The sequence below is a fragment of the Daucus carota genome, chromosome 1, assembly GCF_001625215.2.
Source record: "Daucus carota subsp. sativus chromosome 1, DH1 v3.0, whole genome shotgun sequence".
Taxonomy (NCBI): Eukaryota; Viridiplantae; Streptophyta; class Magnoliopsida; order Apiales; family Apiaceae; genus Daucus; species Daucus carota.
Genome location: NC_030381.2, coordinates 5,304,463 through 5,323,786, shown reverse-complemented (window position 1 = coordinate 5,323,786; position 19,324 = coordinate 5,304,463). Strand labels below are relative to the sequence as shown.

The 19,324-nt window shown below is 31.4% G+C and overlaps 1 protein-coding gene across 1 annotated transcript; it reads right to left on the bottom strand.

Moving 5' to 3' along the window:
- Positions 1-696: 696 nt before the first annotated feature.
- Positions 697-1,957, bottom strand: LOC108216748 (E3 ubiquitin-protein ligase BOI-like). Its single transcript, XM_017389590.2, has 3 exons — positions 1,929-1,957; positions 1,463-1,814; positions 697-1,329 (listed from the first exon to the last, which is right to left on the bottom strand). Exons 1-3 carry the CDS (start codon positions 1,955-1,957, stop codon positions 697-699), a joined length of 1,014 nt encoding a protein of 337 aa, XP_017245079.2.
- Positions 1,958-19,324: the final 17,367 nt, after the last annotated feature.

Genomic DNA, 19,324 nt, shown 5'->3' with positions numbered 1-19,324 from the left:
CAAATTAGTGATTTCTGTAGTTAAAAATAGTGATAAAAAAGTGTCCGGAACCTGGTTTTTAGTTTTTAGGCTAATTTGGTTTCTATTGGAGTAGGACTATACATATATATATATATATATATATATATATATATATATATATATTCACATTTTTTTTAATTATATATAGTTATTTTTTTATATTCAAAATTATAATCCTTAATGTAACTATATTTTTTTCATTTAAAAAAGAGAGAATATATTAGATAAAAGTGATTTTGTAACAGAAAAGAAATCATAATCAAAGATGTAAAGGCAAAATTTATTTTAGATGCAGCAAAGTAATCATAAATATGCACATGATTTATAGGATATAAAAAGAATTCTAATTCAGCTGGGATTACTTGCTTGCTAACGGATCATAAGTTTTTAATAGTGATGATATCATGCCGTCAAATTATCCTTATGCGTATAATATAAGGATATAATAATTTATTGTTAGTTGAATGCATGAAACACTAAAATTGCACATTTGTACCAAGTACATCACACTTTATTGTTATTAAAAGAAACAGTAAGATTACACGTTGCTTGACAACATTACAAGCTCATAACATACATAAAACTTAAACTTAACAAACAGCTGATAGACCACTGGTATGGTCTTAAAAGACTCTGAAGCACCGCACATTTCTTCTTTATTCAGACATAATTTTCTCATATGAAGCTTATAGGGGCTGTTGCTATCATCGTTGTCTGACACACAGGACAGGGACCGTAAAGAAGGGATTCACGAGTTCCACAAACTAAACAAAAGCACAAATGACGGCATGGCAACGCCAAAACACTGGTTTCCAGTTCACCACAGATCAGGCACATCATCTTTTCGCCACTACCTTCGCCGGTCTCAGCAGCTCCTATCTGCACCTTCTCAGCGGCGGTTTCACCATCTTCTGCCTTTGCCACTGCCTGAGAGTTCCCTGGTGTGTTCTCTGCAGAGACGTTGCTACCACTGTAGGACTTCGCTTCCTGCTCCTCCTGGGGGGCCTCCACAGCACCAATTGCCGGCACAAGCCCCTGCAGCCTCCTAAGCTCTCCCATGGCAACTTCTAGGTTGGTGTACAGAGATACGGCCTTAATTTTCCATGCACCTGCACAATCTGACAATTTCTGGTTCTCATTATAAAGATCGTTTATACCTTCATGGAGTGCACAGTTCAATCTCTTGAAGTTTGAAAGTTCCACATCTTTCTGTTTCAAGAGATTCACCAAAGGACCTCTCACACTGTTAACCAGGTGTTGCAGCGCCTGGTTCTGTTTTTCCGCAAATTGTACTCTAATCTTCTTGCTCTGCATCAACAATATACCAGTTAATACCGTAACCAAGCCAAGCATAAGCAGAGATAAATAAGAATTTCATAATACTAATAAAACAGAGAAACAATTAATCAGGATATTGGTAATCCATAAAAATTGAACTCACTTGTTGGCAAAGAAGACGATCACTCTCCCTAAGGGCGATCATTTCGTCCCTAATTTGTGGAGGGGCAAAATTAGGGACCGGAAAATACAGATTGTGCAGATTGATTGCTTCGTTTGTTATTGATGATTCTCTGGAACGCTTTCTTTGGCCATCAGGCAGTTGCATGTTAGCAGGTGCACTATGAGCAGGAACTGTTTCATTCACTTGCGGCTGAATCACCATGTTTTTTGAACCAAGTAACATATGATTGATCCTGAGCCACGGGTTGTTCACTGTAGTAGCAAAAGGATTTGCGCTACCCATCTGCACATGATTGTTAAGCCCGGATGCAGCTTGATCGTTCCCAGATTGTCTGCAAAAAACATGTTTACACGGGTATAAGACTCGATGGAAAAATAGAGATACACATAACTATGTAGAAAACATGCTTTTTCGTAAATGATCAAATTCGCACAAACCAACATACCCACTGCTTTGCCTGGATTGAGATGCCATGGGATGGATGTAGTTATAGTGTTGGGAAGATGTGAGTATATGTTGTTGGAGAGAAAGAAAGAGAGAGTAGTCGATGGTGAGGAAATGAATGTGTTTCGGTGCATTATATAGACTTTGAGAGTGGGTTGTGTGGTGAGTGAAACTGATCGAAAATGTTTGAGGAACAAAATTGGGTACAAAATTTTGTACAAAACAATATATGATAAGTTTTGAGTGGAATGATATTTTATTGTACTAATTAAAATATTTCATCCCAATTGTTATTTTAATTTTGGAGATAGAAAGTAAATCAAACCGTTCTAACCAAAAATCAAATAATATCTCTTTGAAATATTTGGGAAGATTTACACTTAGAAAAAATAATAATTAGGTGGAAGAAGATTATATTACAGAATTTACAATTCTAAAGAAATTTTATGTACCCATAGAATATAAGTTTTATTAAGAAATTACAATTAATAATAATGTTGTGATCATCTTTTGAAATATAATTTTTTAGATGATCTCTATTTGACAATAATCATATTACGATCTGTACATTAATTTTTCAAGTTTTAAATATAATATTATGGTATACAAATATTTTTGGGAAACTTTTCAGAAATATCAGGATGTTCATAATTTTCACTAAATTATTTATATATTTTTTTACTAATTAATTTTCCCAAAAATGTTGCATATAACATTGAGAAGTATAATCATAGACGAAACCTGTAAACGTATATGATAATATGATAGCGCTCGGAAGAAACCTAAACCTACAGGATATATAGCGGAAGAAACCTACAAATTACACGTGTTCCTCCCGCTCGAAAAACATCCAGAATATGTTTCTACCCTAATCTAGGGTTATCTTGATACCTCGGTTTAGATATTTTAAAAGTAAAAACATAAATTATCATCACTTAATTAAATACATGTGTAAAAAAATAATTTTGTTTATTTTAGTTACAACAAATTTTGAAATATGGATTTTGATCCTTGTCATATATTTTTAATACATGTCTGTTTTGTTACTTGAGAAGCTGGAGTTACTTCTCCCTTCTAACTGGTTTGTCTAAATAAGCAGAAGCACTTGACAATGCCATGTTTTCTTTCAAAACTTCTCCTTTTTCTCATTTCTACTCTATTTCTTTAATTTAAGTAACAAGTCACTTTTCTAATCTAACCCAAACGGCCTCTAAGTTTTATTAGGCCATTTGTTTTTTATAATAATTTAAAATAATACTTTCATGACTCTTTTTACCGGTATTTGTCTTAAAAATGTATAAATACATTTCAAAAATTTTATATATCCCGATAAAAAATAATCCTCGAGATCCATCCCTGAGCAGATGGCATCGTTACATGTTTATCTCTTTAGCATTTATATTGAGTCGCATACCATACATATCCAATGTTGCATGCAACTACAATGTGAGCGCAAGTCTATGTGCTGATGTTTTAGTAAGTTTCTTTTCTTTTTCCTCGCTCATAAGGGAACAAATTTAAGTTATATACAAGACGAACCTCCATGGCAAAACATGTGAATGTGATTTCATAAAGTCTTCCTTATCTTCGTAAACTTTGCTTAAAAGTAAATAGCTCCAAAATACCATACACAAGGTGAAGAGCTCCAAAATGCCATGCATAAAAGTTTCAAAATTCATGCAGATTCAAATATAAGAAAACTAGCTCATATGTGGATGCCAATCTATAACTGATAGAGCTGTTTAACGAACCGAGCTGTTCGCGAACAAGCTCGAGCTCGGCTCGTTAAGAGCTCGTTCGGCTCGGCTCGTTAAGTTAACGAGCTCGAGCTCGAACACAAAAAATTGTTCGTTAAGAAAACGAGCTCGAGCCGAGCTTTTAGTATGTTCGGCTCGAGCTCGGCTCGAGCTCGGCTCGAACTCGTTCGGCTCGAGCTCGGCTCGTTAAAGCTCGAAAAAAAAGCAATATTTTCATAATAATTTCGTAATATATATATGTTATTAAACGCCGAATTCAACATATAATATATCAAATCGATCATGAGAATATCAACTATAATATGGTACCATCAAAACATGCTAAAAATTTTATTTGGCTCGCTATTTTAAGAGTAAAGTAGCGGTTTGGCCTTATTTTTCTCTGGCTCGGCTCGGCTCGGCTCGACTCGACTCGGCTCGTATTTGTTCGTGAACAAGCTCGTGTTCGGCTCGTTAGTTATCGAGCTCGAGCTCGAACACACTTTTTTGTTCGATAAGAAAGCTCGGCTCGGCTCGGTTCGATAGGAAAAAATTTAAAGCTCGGCTCGACTCGGTCAAAACTCGGCTCGGCTCGGTTCGTGAACAGCTCTAATAACTGATATTTTTGGTATTGGAGAAACAGAATTGTCTTCGCAAGGTATGTCACACTTTGAAAACTGGGAATAACGGATGCTTTTTATTTTATAAAAATACAAAAGTTTGAGAGAGACGTGCAGTGTTTAAATTAAGTTTTTAGTCGTTCTGTATTGAGTCGCATATATACATACCATACATGTTTACTATCAATGTCGAATGCTGCATGCAACTGATATGCGATCACAAGTGTCCTTCTTCCTCACATAGGTGCTGCATGCATCACGGCAATATTTTTAGTACTGGAGATTGAAGAAACAGAATTGTGTTCCCAAAATATGTCACACTTTGAGAGGGGAGAAGTACTAGCATGCAATCTTACTTTATCAATAACAAAAGTTCGAGACACATGATGCGTATCAAAATATTTTGAATTTGATTGATTTTAATTGGATGATTTATTTATTAAATAAGATGACCGTATTATTATTACTTATTAATAAGAATAGAAATAATTGTAAAGTTGCACTACAAGAAAACAGGTCAAAACCGACCACCTAAAACCGACCGTCACGGATAAAACCGACCGACAGTCGCGTGGTTGGTTTTGCCTCGTCAAAACCACAAAACGACGATGGACTGTGTGACGTGGCAATACATAAAACCGACCGTTGTCCCTGGTCAATTATGTGTTTGACATGGCACACGCATAACTGACCGTTCCCTGTGGTCGGTTTTGTGTTCAGCGAAAAAATAATAAAAAACGATTTAAATAAAAATATCTATGCGTCAATCCCTTAAAACGGTGTCGTTTTTTTTGTTTGGTACCAAAACCGACCGGCCCGGCGGTCGGTTTTAACCTGCAGCTTTTATATCACTTTTAGCTAGTAGTGAGCGCTCACATTCACTTCAAATAAAAACCAAAGGAGAAGAAAGGAACTAAAGTGGGGAAGAAATATTGCTTGCAAACATTTGATGTAAATGATTTTCATTTCTTTGCATTAAATGTGTGTGTGGTGGGTGTGTTAAATGTGTATGTTATATTAAATGTGTGTGTATGTATTTACATTGAATGCATTTGTATGAAATTCATGTGAAATTATTTGTTAAATGTATGTGTTATTACATGTGTGTATTGAATGTATGTGTTATTACATGTGTGTGTTAAATGTGTTATTAAGTGTGTGTTAAATGTATGTGTGTGTTCAATGTATGTGTGTGTGTGTTAAATGTGTGTGTAGATGACAAACTTGGATCGAAGTTGGATTAGTAATCAAGTGCAAAGTGATAATATTTCGTTGACTCCGGAATATAGGGATGGTGTAGAAACTTTTTTAAAATCAGGAAAGTGTACTGGGCTTAACCCGACCGAACATAACCGACCGTGTGAGAAGGTTTGGCTTCGGTCGGTTTTACGTTTGGTCAACAGTGAATAAAAGGCACATAACCGACCAATACAGGTGGTCGGTTTTACTCTTCGATTCTGACGTGGTGTGACACCTGTTGCCACGTGGTGACATGTGGCATCAAGTGGGACCATTTTTCTGGGAATACAACAGCACATAACCGACCACCCACACGGTCGGTTTTAAGGGTTAAACACGACCAATTAACGTAACTGACCACCGTTATCGGTCGGTTTTAGCTTTATAACCGACCGATTATATTTATAACCGACCTATATTGGTGGTCGGTTTTGACCTGTTTTCCTGTAGTGTTGTTATATAAAAGTTGAAAAAATTCTTCTTCTTATTATTAATATGAATAAAATCAATAGTAAATCACTATAAAACAGTACTTGAGAAAAATTTTGAGAATAAATAATTTTAGAAAAATTCAATATTTTATTTACTTGAAATAAAAATCAGTGGTGACAAAATCGTTAGATAAAATTACGGCTTCTTGATTTAGACTCTTTTGACACAAAATATAGTTGGAAGGGCTATGAGGTCCGATAATAAAATATTATGAGTGAAAATTATGCCTATTCAATTTTTGTTTAACCATACCTATGATGTATATGGAAAATTGTGACGTTTTTTCGAATTTAATATTTGAAAAAATGATAGTAATATAATATTTCATTATAAATTCATAACTTACAACCGATTTAATTAGAATTAATTTCTATCGTAAAAAGATCAGTTTGTTACCGTGTCTCACAGATGATTGATTTATGCTCCTCTTGATTTACTCGATACCTGAAAAAGAAGCCTACTTGTAATATTAAAGTTTTCCATATATCAAATTTTGCCTAGTAAAATATTATATGAGAGAATATCATCTTTCGATAGTGGTTAATTTCTTTGATAGATGATTGATCTGTATCTATTAATTCGGTCGATATTAGGAAAATAAAATTTATTTGTAATGTTAAAATGGCAGTCTGTTAAAATTTTGTATGTACTATTATCAATGGTCATTTTTGATTGGTTTGTGCTTTTATTGATTCAGTCAATATTTAAAAAAGAAAATTTATCCATAATGTTAAAATGTTGTATGAACTATTTGCAATGACAGACTTTTATAGTAAACTGACTTAGAGCAATTCCAAGAGTGCCCTAAATTGATGTACTAAATCTAAATTTAAGATATTTAAAGTAAGTGTGTGCTCTAATAATGTCGAGTGGTGCATTAGGACACTAACAAATGTCTTATTTCTGCCATTATACATGGACACTAACAAATGTCTTATTTATGCCATTATACATGCTCTAAATTATTTCCATCAATAAAAAATTAGTTTTCTCCCATCTCAACACATCACTCACTTCTCTCCTTTTTATTTGCCTCCAACAATAATTCAAAAATATTAATATTTTAATAATAATTAGGTACAAATATAAGACATGTTGTTGGATTTGATATATTAAGATGATATCCTAAATCTCTAAGATACTATGTTTAATTTGGGTTAAGTACTTCCACTGTCCGGTGGTTGTTCAATGTTTGCACTTATTTTGAGACTTCTATAAAGTATAATTTCATATTTTTGTTTTTTTTTAATAAAAATTTAAACATCAAACTTTTATTGAGAGAAAAAAATTGAAAAATATATTATGAAACTATACTTTAAATGAGTGTGGAAAAACGTGTCAAAAAGTAACCCAAAGAAATGAGGAGGACAGGGAGTATCAAATTAGTTGAAGGTCATATATCACTTGTTTGATTGATGTTTTTTAGAGGTATCATTTTGATCACCAACATCATAAAAAATATCAAATACATACCTTTATATATGTGTCGAAAAAGTAAATAATAATTAATAAATTAATAAGAAAGTTAAAGATACACATAACTATGATTCATATCAAGTTAAGATGCTATTTCATAAATTAATAAATTTAGCATATCCACATACTTGTATGTGGATGTGTATAGTTTGAATCATTATCACTAGTAGCTACATAGTTGTGATGGCTTCCCTGGAGGATTGCTGTTGTTGCTGGTTATGAGATGTCATGAGTGAGATATAGGTAAGGTTTAGTAAGGAGAAAATAATGATAATAGTTTGGCACCTGGAAAGATGTGTGTATATTGCGGGGAATGATGATGATGGTTGCAATATAAAGATTCACCGGAGACCGTCTAACAGAAACAAGGCATCAAGATAAAATTAAATGCTACAAAATCTTAAAGATACACTTAGTCTAAGAATTTGAGTATGAAGTAAAATTTAATTTTATTTTTGCTAAAATATCTAGAAACACACAAGTCCATAGCATATTTATCATATATATATATATATATATATATATATATATATATATATATATATAGGGGGAGGTTCAAAAGAGACGGGGCATAAGCGAGAGACGTGAGAGACGTGGATGCTGACCGTTGGATCAGTCTTGATCTTGTAATCTAAGCAAATACTATACGTACTGTATAAATACAATTAAAAACTGATTAAGGGCAGTATACGGAAGATTTTAAAACAAAAAAATCTTTATACGTATATTTGTTTGCATCGATTTAAGATTCATTACAAACTTACCAAATAACACTCTCCTTGATTGATTCTTATCTCTAATTAATCTGTTTCCTTTTTTCGTCGACACAGTTGTCTCTTTGCTTGCCCTCGAACGGGAGCTCTATGCGATGGAGAACACTAGGAGGAACACTGAAGTGCATTCGAATTCTGGTTTGATTTCTTTTTCGCGAAAGTTTTGAACTATGTATCTTAATAATATATTACTTTCTTCTGAATTCTTGTCTACGAGATTAGACCATTATGTTTCATTCTTTTTATTGTTTACAGATGCTTGTAGCAATACTGTGTTTGATCACAATAGGTTTGATGAAAATTTTGATGTTGATATGCAAGAGCTTGGTAAAGATTGGATCCCTGAATGTTCTGAGGGATTGAAACCATACATTGATCAGCGTTTTAGTGATCTTGATCAAGCTTTTATTTTCTACAAGGGTCCCTGAATGTTCCTGAACTTGTTCTAGTTGTATATACGCATACAACTTGTTCTAGTTGTATATACTCATACAACTGTAAGATCTTTGTCGATTGATTCTAACATGTTTTATGCTTGTATGCGTGTTCTTGCTTTGTTGTTGTGAAAGATCTTATTCATCTTATACAACTTACACTACAATGGTCCTCTGGTTAAAGCCTCCCCCTTATATTGAAGACAGATGTTGGTGGCTACTGCAATAACAATATCAATTTGTCTTCTATTGGTTGTGTTATGAGGAGAAGATAGGTCATTGTTTTGTGGTTATTATGGTATAGATTCTTCTGGAGATCAAGAGTATATTGTTTTGTGTATATTGATCTATTGGCTATATATGAAGAAGAAGCTGCTGGATTTAATCTCGTTAATTCTCCCATTGCGAATTCTTATACATGTATTGTTCTCATAAGTGTTCTTTATAGGTGTTCTTATAGAACCAGAAAATTTAAGAATAACATGTTTAATCTAAACCACAAAAATTGAAAAATTTTATTTTTTAAAATTCATGACTTTGATTGCTATCATACTAACTCAAATCATATGTGATAGTTTTAGAAATTTGATCTCTAAAAGATTCATTATGATATTCCTCCAAATAGATTTCCATTTATTTTATATTGTAGAATTTAATAATAAATTCTTCACTAGGAGACGTTTATAAAAGCTCAAGAATCCACGAACACCTATGATATTAAAGAATGGAAAACACTTTAAAGAACACCTATAAGATTAAGTAATCAAAAACACTTTAAAGAATCATAAATTATAAAAAAAAATCATTTGACATAAACAATATATTTATAACTAGAAAATATTATTATAAATTATTTTGATAATTTATAGAAGTCATGTATTAAATTATCCTCCAATTACATCATCATATTTTGAAATTTTTGATTTCGTAATGTATTTTATTTTTTAAATGAGATTCTTTAAAGTGTTTTATTCATATTTTATATCTCTTTCATAATAACATTTTCTTGGAAAAGTAGTTGAAATATAGAATTTTCTAAAAATTGTATGTTAAAATTTTGAAGTTCCTTCAGTATAAACTTTAGCAAGTGTTACCTTAATATTATCAAAAATATAATAGTTATTTCACTAGTATCATATTTCGACTATATTATGATTGAATATATTTATTCTATATTAAGTTCAGTTATATTTTTTTTGATAAAATTAAAATTCTAATAGAATATACAATACAATACAATTATGTTTACTTTTAAATTCAATTTAAATTTTTTGTTAGAATATATTTTATTGATACATTATTCTTAATGTTGGAGAAGCGAGTGTTAAGAATTAGGCATTCTTGTTTAATTTAAGTTGAACTCCTACTTTGAATAATTTTCAAATACATAGTAAAATCAATAATGTCCCTTTACTATCCATTACAAGTAGATATTTTTTAATTTTTTTTTTAAATATTGACATTATTATTTTTAAAAATTAAATATTTCAATAGATATTCAAATTGATCTCTCATTAATTTATTATTATTTAAAATGTAAGAAACTTTATGTTGACTTTTGGTAAGGTGAATAGAGATTCGAAAAAATTTGTATTAAGGATTTAACTGTTTAAATTATATGCAGATTCCATAACGTGTTCATAAAAAATGATAATAATAATTATACAGTAATATTAAAATAAATTTTATTTAAAATTATAATAATATCAATAAAGTTCCAAGGTCTTAGACAGTTATATATTTTAAGGTGTTCCTTAGACAATTATATATTTTTACAAGATTGTATAACGTGTTCGTGAAAGTGATAAAAATAATTATATATTTTAATATTAAAATTATAAAAAATTAAAATCAAAACAATATTAATAAGGTCTACTTTTAATATCTGCAAAATCTATTGTATTTATTACTATTATGAGTTGAAGGAGAAATCCTCATTCTTTCTTAACCCTTGTAGTATATTTTTCCTACTAATTTATATCTTTTTAATATTAAATTACTAACTTATTTTTACTAGATTCTTTCCGGTGTTCCTTAGACACAAGATAATAATTCAACAATCATAAATAATTTGTTTTATTAAAATTTAGATAATAAGGTATATATATTTTAAATTATTTAAATAAGAATTATATTAATCGATGGGTTCTTCACCAATGTAACATATATTATCGAATAATTTATATTTTCAAATTTTTTCTTATTGATTTCATAGATATTCTTTAAGATGTTACTTACGAATACGTTAAAAATTGTACCTTTTTGTTTTATTTAATTTAGATGATTAATCTAAAAAAAATTAATTCATTAAGTGTCCCACTAATTTAAAATTTTCATATATTAATTCAATATTTCTTGGAGATTCCTTAAAGTGTTACGTATCCATACAATAAATATATATGGTTGTGTTTTTATAAAATTTACTAATAGAGATTTATTATTTGATTAATATGAAGATTCATTAAGGTGTTCCGAAAAATACTAAGGTTCTAATGAGAGATCTAACAACATTTTTTTCTCGGAATATTTAGGTTTGTGCATAATATATAAATTGTTCTAATATAAAATTTAATATAATTTTTGTGAGTAAATATTGTGAATTATCAATTTTATACCATTTTTATATTTGTTTATATTTCACTTATCTTATCATTGATCCATTTTAGTGTTCCAATAAAATTCAATAGTATAAGATTAAATATTTTATTATTTCAGAACAAAAATTCTATTAAGCTGTTGTTTCTTTATTTGTTAAAATATAACATTAGCTTTGGAAGTAAGAATCCCAAGAGAATCCTGAAAGAATGGAAAGGATTTCATCCGTAGCAAGCAAATCGTAGAAACATAAATAAGGAAACTAGTAAAGAAAATTTAAATTTCAAAATAATTAAATACAATGCATATATCATGGGATTGTAAATGTATGCATTAATGTACACATTTAATATTAATATGGTAAAACTTTAATACTTGATATGATAAAACTTTAATACAAATCTCTTAATAATATTAGAATCTCTATAAGAAATAAACAAGCCTAACACACACACTTTCCAGATATAGTTCTCCTTCTTAATTTTTTGGATGTCCGTTTCTTGCTCTTCAGCATCTGGTCGTCCTGATCTACTCCCCAGAGAGGAAAACCCATGCATAATTTCATGTACATCCTCCTCCGCTATCTCAAAATGTTTTTTTAATTAATCCTTAAAAATGCAGGATTTTGTTCAAAAGATGATAGCAAAAAATTCAGAAAGCTTCACGGGGTACTCGTTTAGTTCGAAACTCATTATGGAACCAAACCCGGTAGAAGAAATCCATGATTTTTGATCATCAAATAGTGACGACAAATTCATTAAAAAGCATACAAGGTTAATTCTAACGATCGGCTTCTCTTTCCTGAACAAAAAACATCAACAACAAAGAAGAATCATTGTTCTTTATACTGTTCTTTAAACGAAATTGTCTACAAACATGATTCAGAGAAATCAAGAATAACCACGAACCTTGAGAAAACAATGTTAGGATCAATCGACGCTGACCTTACTAAATTCTGCGACTCTTCCCCACGGTTCTTATCCCTGAACAAGAACATCAAAAAACCATGAACAATTAAGGTTCCTTGCAGTGTTCTGTACGAAAATCGTATATAAACTGTCATTCAATCAGATCAAAATCAAGAACAAACCCTGCGTCACCTAAGGATTTGGTTCAAAAGATGATAACAGAAATTAAGAAAGCTTCACGGGGTACTCGTTAAGTCCGAAACTTATTATAGAATCAAAGCCGGTTGAAGAAATCCATGATTTTTGATCATCAGACAACGACGACAACACACGAACAAGCATACTAGGTTTGATTCTAACAATCGGCTTGTCGTGGCTGAGGCAAAAACATCAAGAACAAAAAATTTGTTGGTGTTCTACTTCATATTCTCAGAAAAATAACAACTATATACTTAGTTGATTCTGAAAAAGAGTTTAAGAAGCACAACTAACCTTGAGATATGAACTTCAGGATGAATTGACATGGACCTTACGGTGTTCTGCAACTGTTCGCTATCGCTCGGATGCCTGAACCAGATAAAGAATCAAGAGTTAGGGTTCTATAGAGTGTTCTATTAAAAATTCCTAAAAAGACTGTGAATCGATGAGATCAAAATCAAGAACAGAACCTTAGTTCGTCCATGCTAGCTTCCGTTGACACTGATATTACAAAACCTCTGCAAAATCTTTTCAACGCTTCTGTTCTTGATTATGAGTTATATATGCATGTATCATATATTAAGACGTACAAAGCTTCCAAAATTACAAAATCCATGATTGAATCTCTAAATCAGTAGCATATTCACGTTGCCTTATAAGGGACGTATACAGCTCGTATGTTTCCATATTACATCAGCGTATAATTTTTTTTCCCTAGCGTGCCCCTGTATTGGTTGCAAGTATACTGATGGAAATCAACGGCTGGTGTTGCGTCTCTCTCGTCTCTTGATAAGTTGCGTCTCCACGGAACTTGACCATATATATATATATATATATATATATATATATATATATATATATATATATATATATATATATATATATTTCTATATATATATATATTTCTGAAAAAGTAAAAAATTATTTAATCACTAATATAATTAATTATATATGTACCAAATCATACAGAAAAATATAACATGAACAAACACAATGTACGCATATTTTTTTATTTTATACTAAGTAAGTCGTTATACATATTAACTAATAAAAAAAGAACTCCACAAACCTTAAAAAAAATTCAGAAAATTTATAATTTTATTTATATATCGATTAACTTTATCACCTAACATATTTTTTTAATTAAATGACCTAGATGTATATAATTAATATAATTTACTAAGGTTTCCGCTAGGGTCGGAGAATTCTAGGTTGATAAGCAAGTTGTCATTATAGTTTACTGTTTGTTAAGTGGGTAGTTAGGTCTTTTACGATGTGACATTAAATTTATGATAAATATTCTTAATCAAAAATAATAACAGATATTTATATCACACTGTTGATCTAGGGTTAATAGAAATCGGGCATAGCACTAATTTAAAGCTATTATAACAATTATTTGTTTAACTAAATTAAAATAGATGATATTAAATTATATTGTTGGCTATATGGGTAGAGTATACAAATAATAAAGAATAATAAGTGACATATATAATTTAAATATATATTCATCTTTGTCTCGGGATTAATGAAATTTCAAGTTTTGTTGCTAAAAATAATAAAATATTATTACATATGTATAAATTTTACTAATATATGTTTTAGATATGTTTTAGTACTAGTATTTAATAATCAGTAACTTATATTTAAAAATTTATACTAGAAGTTAGTTTAGATATTTTATTATAATAATATAATATTATGTGTCTTAAATATTGTCAAAAGAAAAATGATACTCCAAACCTATTCTAACTTTTTATATTGGGATACAAAATTTTATTTACAAATTCAAACAATATCAACACAAGAGACACAGATCGATTTAGAGTACAAGTGAACATAGCCCTTCCAAACCTTTCTTGCACACATGCATCTTTGTTGCACACATGCATATTTGGTATATAGAACACAGATTTATAATTGTGGGATATCATAAAAACTAGGAAATGAAGTCCAACTCATTACATACGAATTAAATTTCTTTATTTAGTAAATTTTATTAAAATTTTAACATAAAATATCTAATTATAAATTAAATCTCTTATCTATTATATACGTAATAATATTTCTATAATATTGAAACATCTTTTAAACAGGTTTTATCAAAATAGAGATAATAATAGAATAACAATTACATGAAATCGTTTAATAATTAAAAACTCAATATAAATTGAAACTTATGGCAATAACTAGAAAAAGAGTTTATTATTATACTAACATCACAAAATATCTTAAACTTGACAAAACATACATTTGTTTTAAATATAGAGAGAAGCATCCAACATTATCTCAAATCCCTGACACATATAATCTATCTAAGATGCATCATACATGTCGACTAATGATGACAGGGACCGCTGCTTTCATGGTAACACCGCACACAGGACAAGGAAGACCTTGAAGACAGGATTCAGGGGTCCCACAAACCATGCAAAAGCACAGATGCCAGCATGGCCATGCCAAAACGCTCATTTCGAACTCACCACAGAGCATGCACTTTTTTTCTCCCTACTACCCTCCCCCTTCTCAACAGCGCGGGTCTTGACTTTTTCATCCTCAGTTTCCTGAGGATCTTGCACTGCTACTACCTGAGCTTCTGCTTCTGTGTTTGTGTTCTTTTCAGAGACATTAGTATGGGCAAATGAAGCAACATTTTGCTCTTGAGCGGGGGCTGCCAAAGTACCATTTGGCTTCTGCTTCTGTGTTTGTGTTCTTTTCAGAGACATTAGTATGGGCAAATGAAGCAACATTTTGCTCTTGAGCGGGGGCTGCCAAAGTACCATTTGGTGGCAAAAGCCCCCGCACCCTGCTTACCTCAGCTAGGGCAGCTTCCAGTTTGTTACTAAGAGAGGCCACCTTGATTTCACAAGATATTGCATATTCTCTCCAAGCTAGGTTCTCATTCAAAAGATTCTTCTCAAGTGCCATGTTCAGTTTTCTCATTTTTACAATCTCCTCATTTTTCTCGTTCAATTTCTGTAGGATAGGGATCCTCGCACTGTCTACCAGATGCTGGACCGCTTCCTTCTGTTTCTCCTCAAACAGTATTCTCAACTTCTTGCTCTGCAGGGATATTATACCAGTTGAAACCATAACCAAACAAAAATAAAAAGAATATATGTTTTGCAATCAATGTCAACTTTTAGGTAAAGAATTAAATTTTGATGCCAAGGAATATAATACAAAAATAATTATCAGGGTATCAGCAAAGAGTAAAATACAAAAATAAAAACTTATACCCCTTGGCAAAGCACATGCGCAGCGTCCCTGATGGCCATCATGTCTTCCCTAATATCTTGAGGGGCATAATCAGGGACTGGATAAAAAACGTTCTGATTGTTACCCTGGTTTTCCATTAAATCTCTGGAACGGGTTCTTTGGCTATTTGGAAGCTGCATGTTAGCCGGTCCACTATCCCCAGAAATCACTGGGTTGGTTTGTGGCTGATTGATGCCCATCTGCACAGAATTGCTGCTGCTAGACCTTGCTGCATCAGCTGCTTGATTGTTCATAGTTTGTCTGCAAAATTATTTTGCACCATTATTGAACAGAAGCAAAATAAAGATACAAGTAACAATATATCAGTCATACAAAGATGAAAGTGTCAAGTTTTAGTACCTATCGTTGGTTGTGATGCCTTGCGGGGAGAAGTGTTGTTGTTGCTCATTTCCGGATGCCATAGGGTGAGATGTAGAGATGGTTTGATGAGGAGATATTATAAATGATAGATGGGCTCTTGAGAAGATGTTTGTACAAGACTGAATGAGAGAGCTTGCTGGATGTATGCTCAATTTAAGGTGGTTTGGGGAATAATAAGTCAAGGCTTATTAAATGTTAGGGATATAAAGAAACCGAATCCACTGTATCTTTCTGGAGTTAAGTACCGTAAATGAGACAGCTTTTTAAGTAATATATAACTAAAAATACTCTTTTTTAAACATTTATATCATTATGAGTTATCTCTATTACTCTTATCTCTTTTGCTTTTGCTTGGGAGGATTTAGGGAGGGGAATGGCACAAAAAATATTGTATATATCAAGAATTTTTTTAAAACAAATGGACCTGATAAAATTATAATATAATTTTTTATCAATAATTATATGGAGTTTTTCACAAATACTTACTTCACAACGTTACATCTCATATTAGAATTTTTAGGTTTTTTTATGAGATTCGACTAAAAAAATGATAAATGCTACTCAATACACGTTTCTACTCTTTTGAGAAAAGAATTACTACTCTTTTGAGAAAAGAATTATAAATATTAAACAACATAACATTATAAAATGATAATTGATGTCATAATTTTGAGACGTGATATTTGATATATTTATTATTGAAATTGTGATAAAAGGACCAAATCTTAAAAGTCATTCCCACCATTAAAATAAAACCCTTGCCACAATTAAAATACAACCCCTTGATCTTACATAAAATCACATTCTTTTCTAATTTAATTTTCATGTCAATCGATAAACCTTGTTTCGAAATTTGAATTCAATATATTTTTCTTCTCCCAACAATCAATCAACATATCATATATTCAATAATTCAAGTTACATATAAACTATAACATTATTTAATAAAAAGTAAACCAGAATTTAGTTAGAACCCGAAAAAAATTAGTAAGAACCCAGAAGAACTGTTTTTTTTTCCTAGTTCTCACCGAGTCATTGACCTTCGATATATTATTTTCATCCCGTCATTGCTCTAAGAAGTTACTGAAAGATCCCGTAATTTAGAGTATAAATTTTCAGACATACATAAACTTTTATGAACAGATAAACAACAATATTTTACAATCACAGTACAAATAAACCCTAATATACTAAGCAACTTTTCTATACTAAGAACGTTTTAGCAACTTTTATAGAAAACTTGAGCAACTTTTCTATACTAAGCACGTTTTAGCAAGTTCTTGCAGCCCGAATGTCGTCTGAAGCAAATTTAGGTGAATGGTTTCTTACGACATACAAATTGTACACTAACACAAGTATATTCAAGCATTTAACTACAAAGCTTTGACAAAATCAGTACTTGGCTGCTTTTTCCAATGAGTTCTCCAGAGAGGTGCAGCTCAATTTCAACAGTTAAAACCATGACAGACAGACAGTATTATGATTAGGATCAAGGCAATCAGAATACTCAACACTATCAGCTTGATTTTCATATTCTGAAACCACATTTTTCTACAGATCTGTGTGCCTGTAGTCCTGAAATCCTGTGCCTGTTTCGGACAAATGAATGAAGATTGTCAGTACTATGTTTCAAACCAAGTACATAAGAGAGTCAATACCATATAAAAGTCCCACTCAAGGAGCTGTATTATTTGACAAGTGATGAGAGTTGAATATATTAAAACGATTCTCGAAAGGACATGATCTCCGGCACTAGGCTAAAAATTAATCTATTCTTGAATATCCAAGCAATTTTAAGATGTAAAAAACTCATTAATAATTCCACTTGCAGTTTTGCAGTGATTCTGCATAGAAATCAGATGAAGAGGAAGTAAAATTATAAAACACTTTTATTCAGCTTCATGCTCCCAAGTTTTTAAAAAGCGAAGGCAAGGTAAGAGAAAAGTAAATTATACAATTTTCATGCCAAAACTTACAATCGAGAACTGGATTTAAGGGGAAGAAGGAAGTATGCCTTCTCTTAATTTACCAAAATAAGGTTATTCTCATCTTTTTGTTTTTTGCAATCATCCCTCTTATATATGTTTTTCTTCTGACTTGGGAGCAAGTAAATGGAGGTAGTTTCACACTATTTTAAATATGCTCAGGAGGGAGTGCAAGTTATTACACTCTTCTTTTACTTTCATCTCCATCCTCTGCTTCCCTCCTTTAAAAAACTTGGGAGCAGGGTGCCAGCCTTACTAAAGAGCAGATCTAATTATCATCTTCTATATAATTGCAAATTCGGCATAGTTGTGAATCACAATACACAAAGTAACTCAGCATCAAACTGTATTCTCAACCTCTTGCTCTGCATCAATATTATGCCAGTTGAAACCATAACCAAACGAAAATAATAAACAATATATGTTTTGAAATCAATCTCAACTTTTAGGTAAAGAATTTAATATTAATGCCAGGGAATATATATATATATCGTTTTAATAACACAAGGATATAATTATTAAGTTATCATCAAAGAGTAATATACAAAAAAAACAACTTCTACCCCTTGGCAAAGCACATGCGCCAAGTCCACGTCCATGATGGCGATCATGTCATTCTTCACATCTTGAGGGGCATAATCGGGGACCGGCAAAAAGATTCTGATTGTTGCCCTGGTTTTCCATTAAATCTCTGGAATGTGTTCTTTGGCCATTAGGAAGCTGTATGTTAGTCGGTCCGCTGTTGGCAGAATTCACTGGGTTGGTTTGTGGCTCATTGATAGTTCACAGTTTGTCTGCAAAATCATATTTTAGCCAGTATCGATCAAACATAAGGAAGATGAAAGATACACTTTGCAATGGTTCATATCAAAGATGCTATTTGATAAATTAATAAATTTAGCATATCCATATAGTTTGAGTACCTATTATATGCTGTGATGGCTTGCGTGGGAAGTACTGTTGTTGCTTGTGGGATTCCATGGGGTGAGATGTAGCTAGAGAAGGTTTAGTGAGGGAGAAATTATAGATAATAGCTTGGCAGTGTGGGAAGATGTGTCTATCTTGCTGGGGATGATGTACTGAAGGTTGTTTAGGAAGAAACAAGATTTAGTATATACTAAATCTTAGAGATACAAACTGTATCCATTAGATCTTTGGTACTGAATAAAATAGATCTGTTGTTCACCAGAGTTATTAAATTAATAAATGAAAATGTTAGAGGTATAAAATGACATGTGTTCTGGAGCATATAAATTAAATTCACCGGTTAAATCAATTCAATATGTAATAAATTTTGTATGC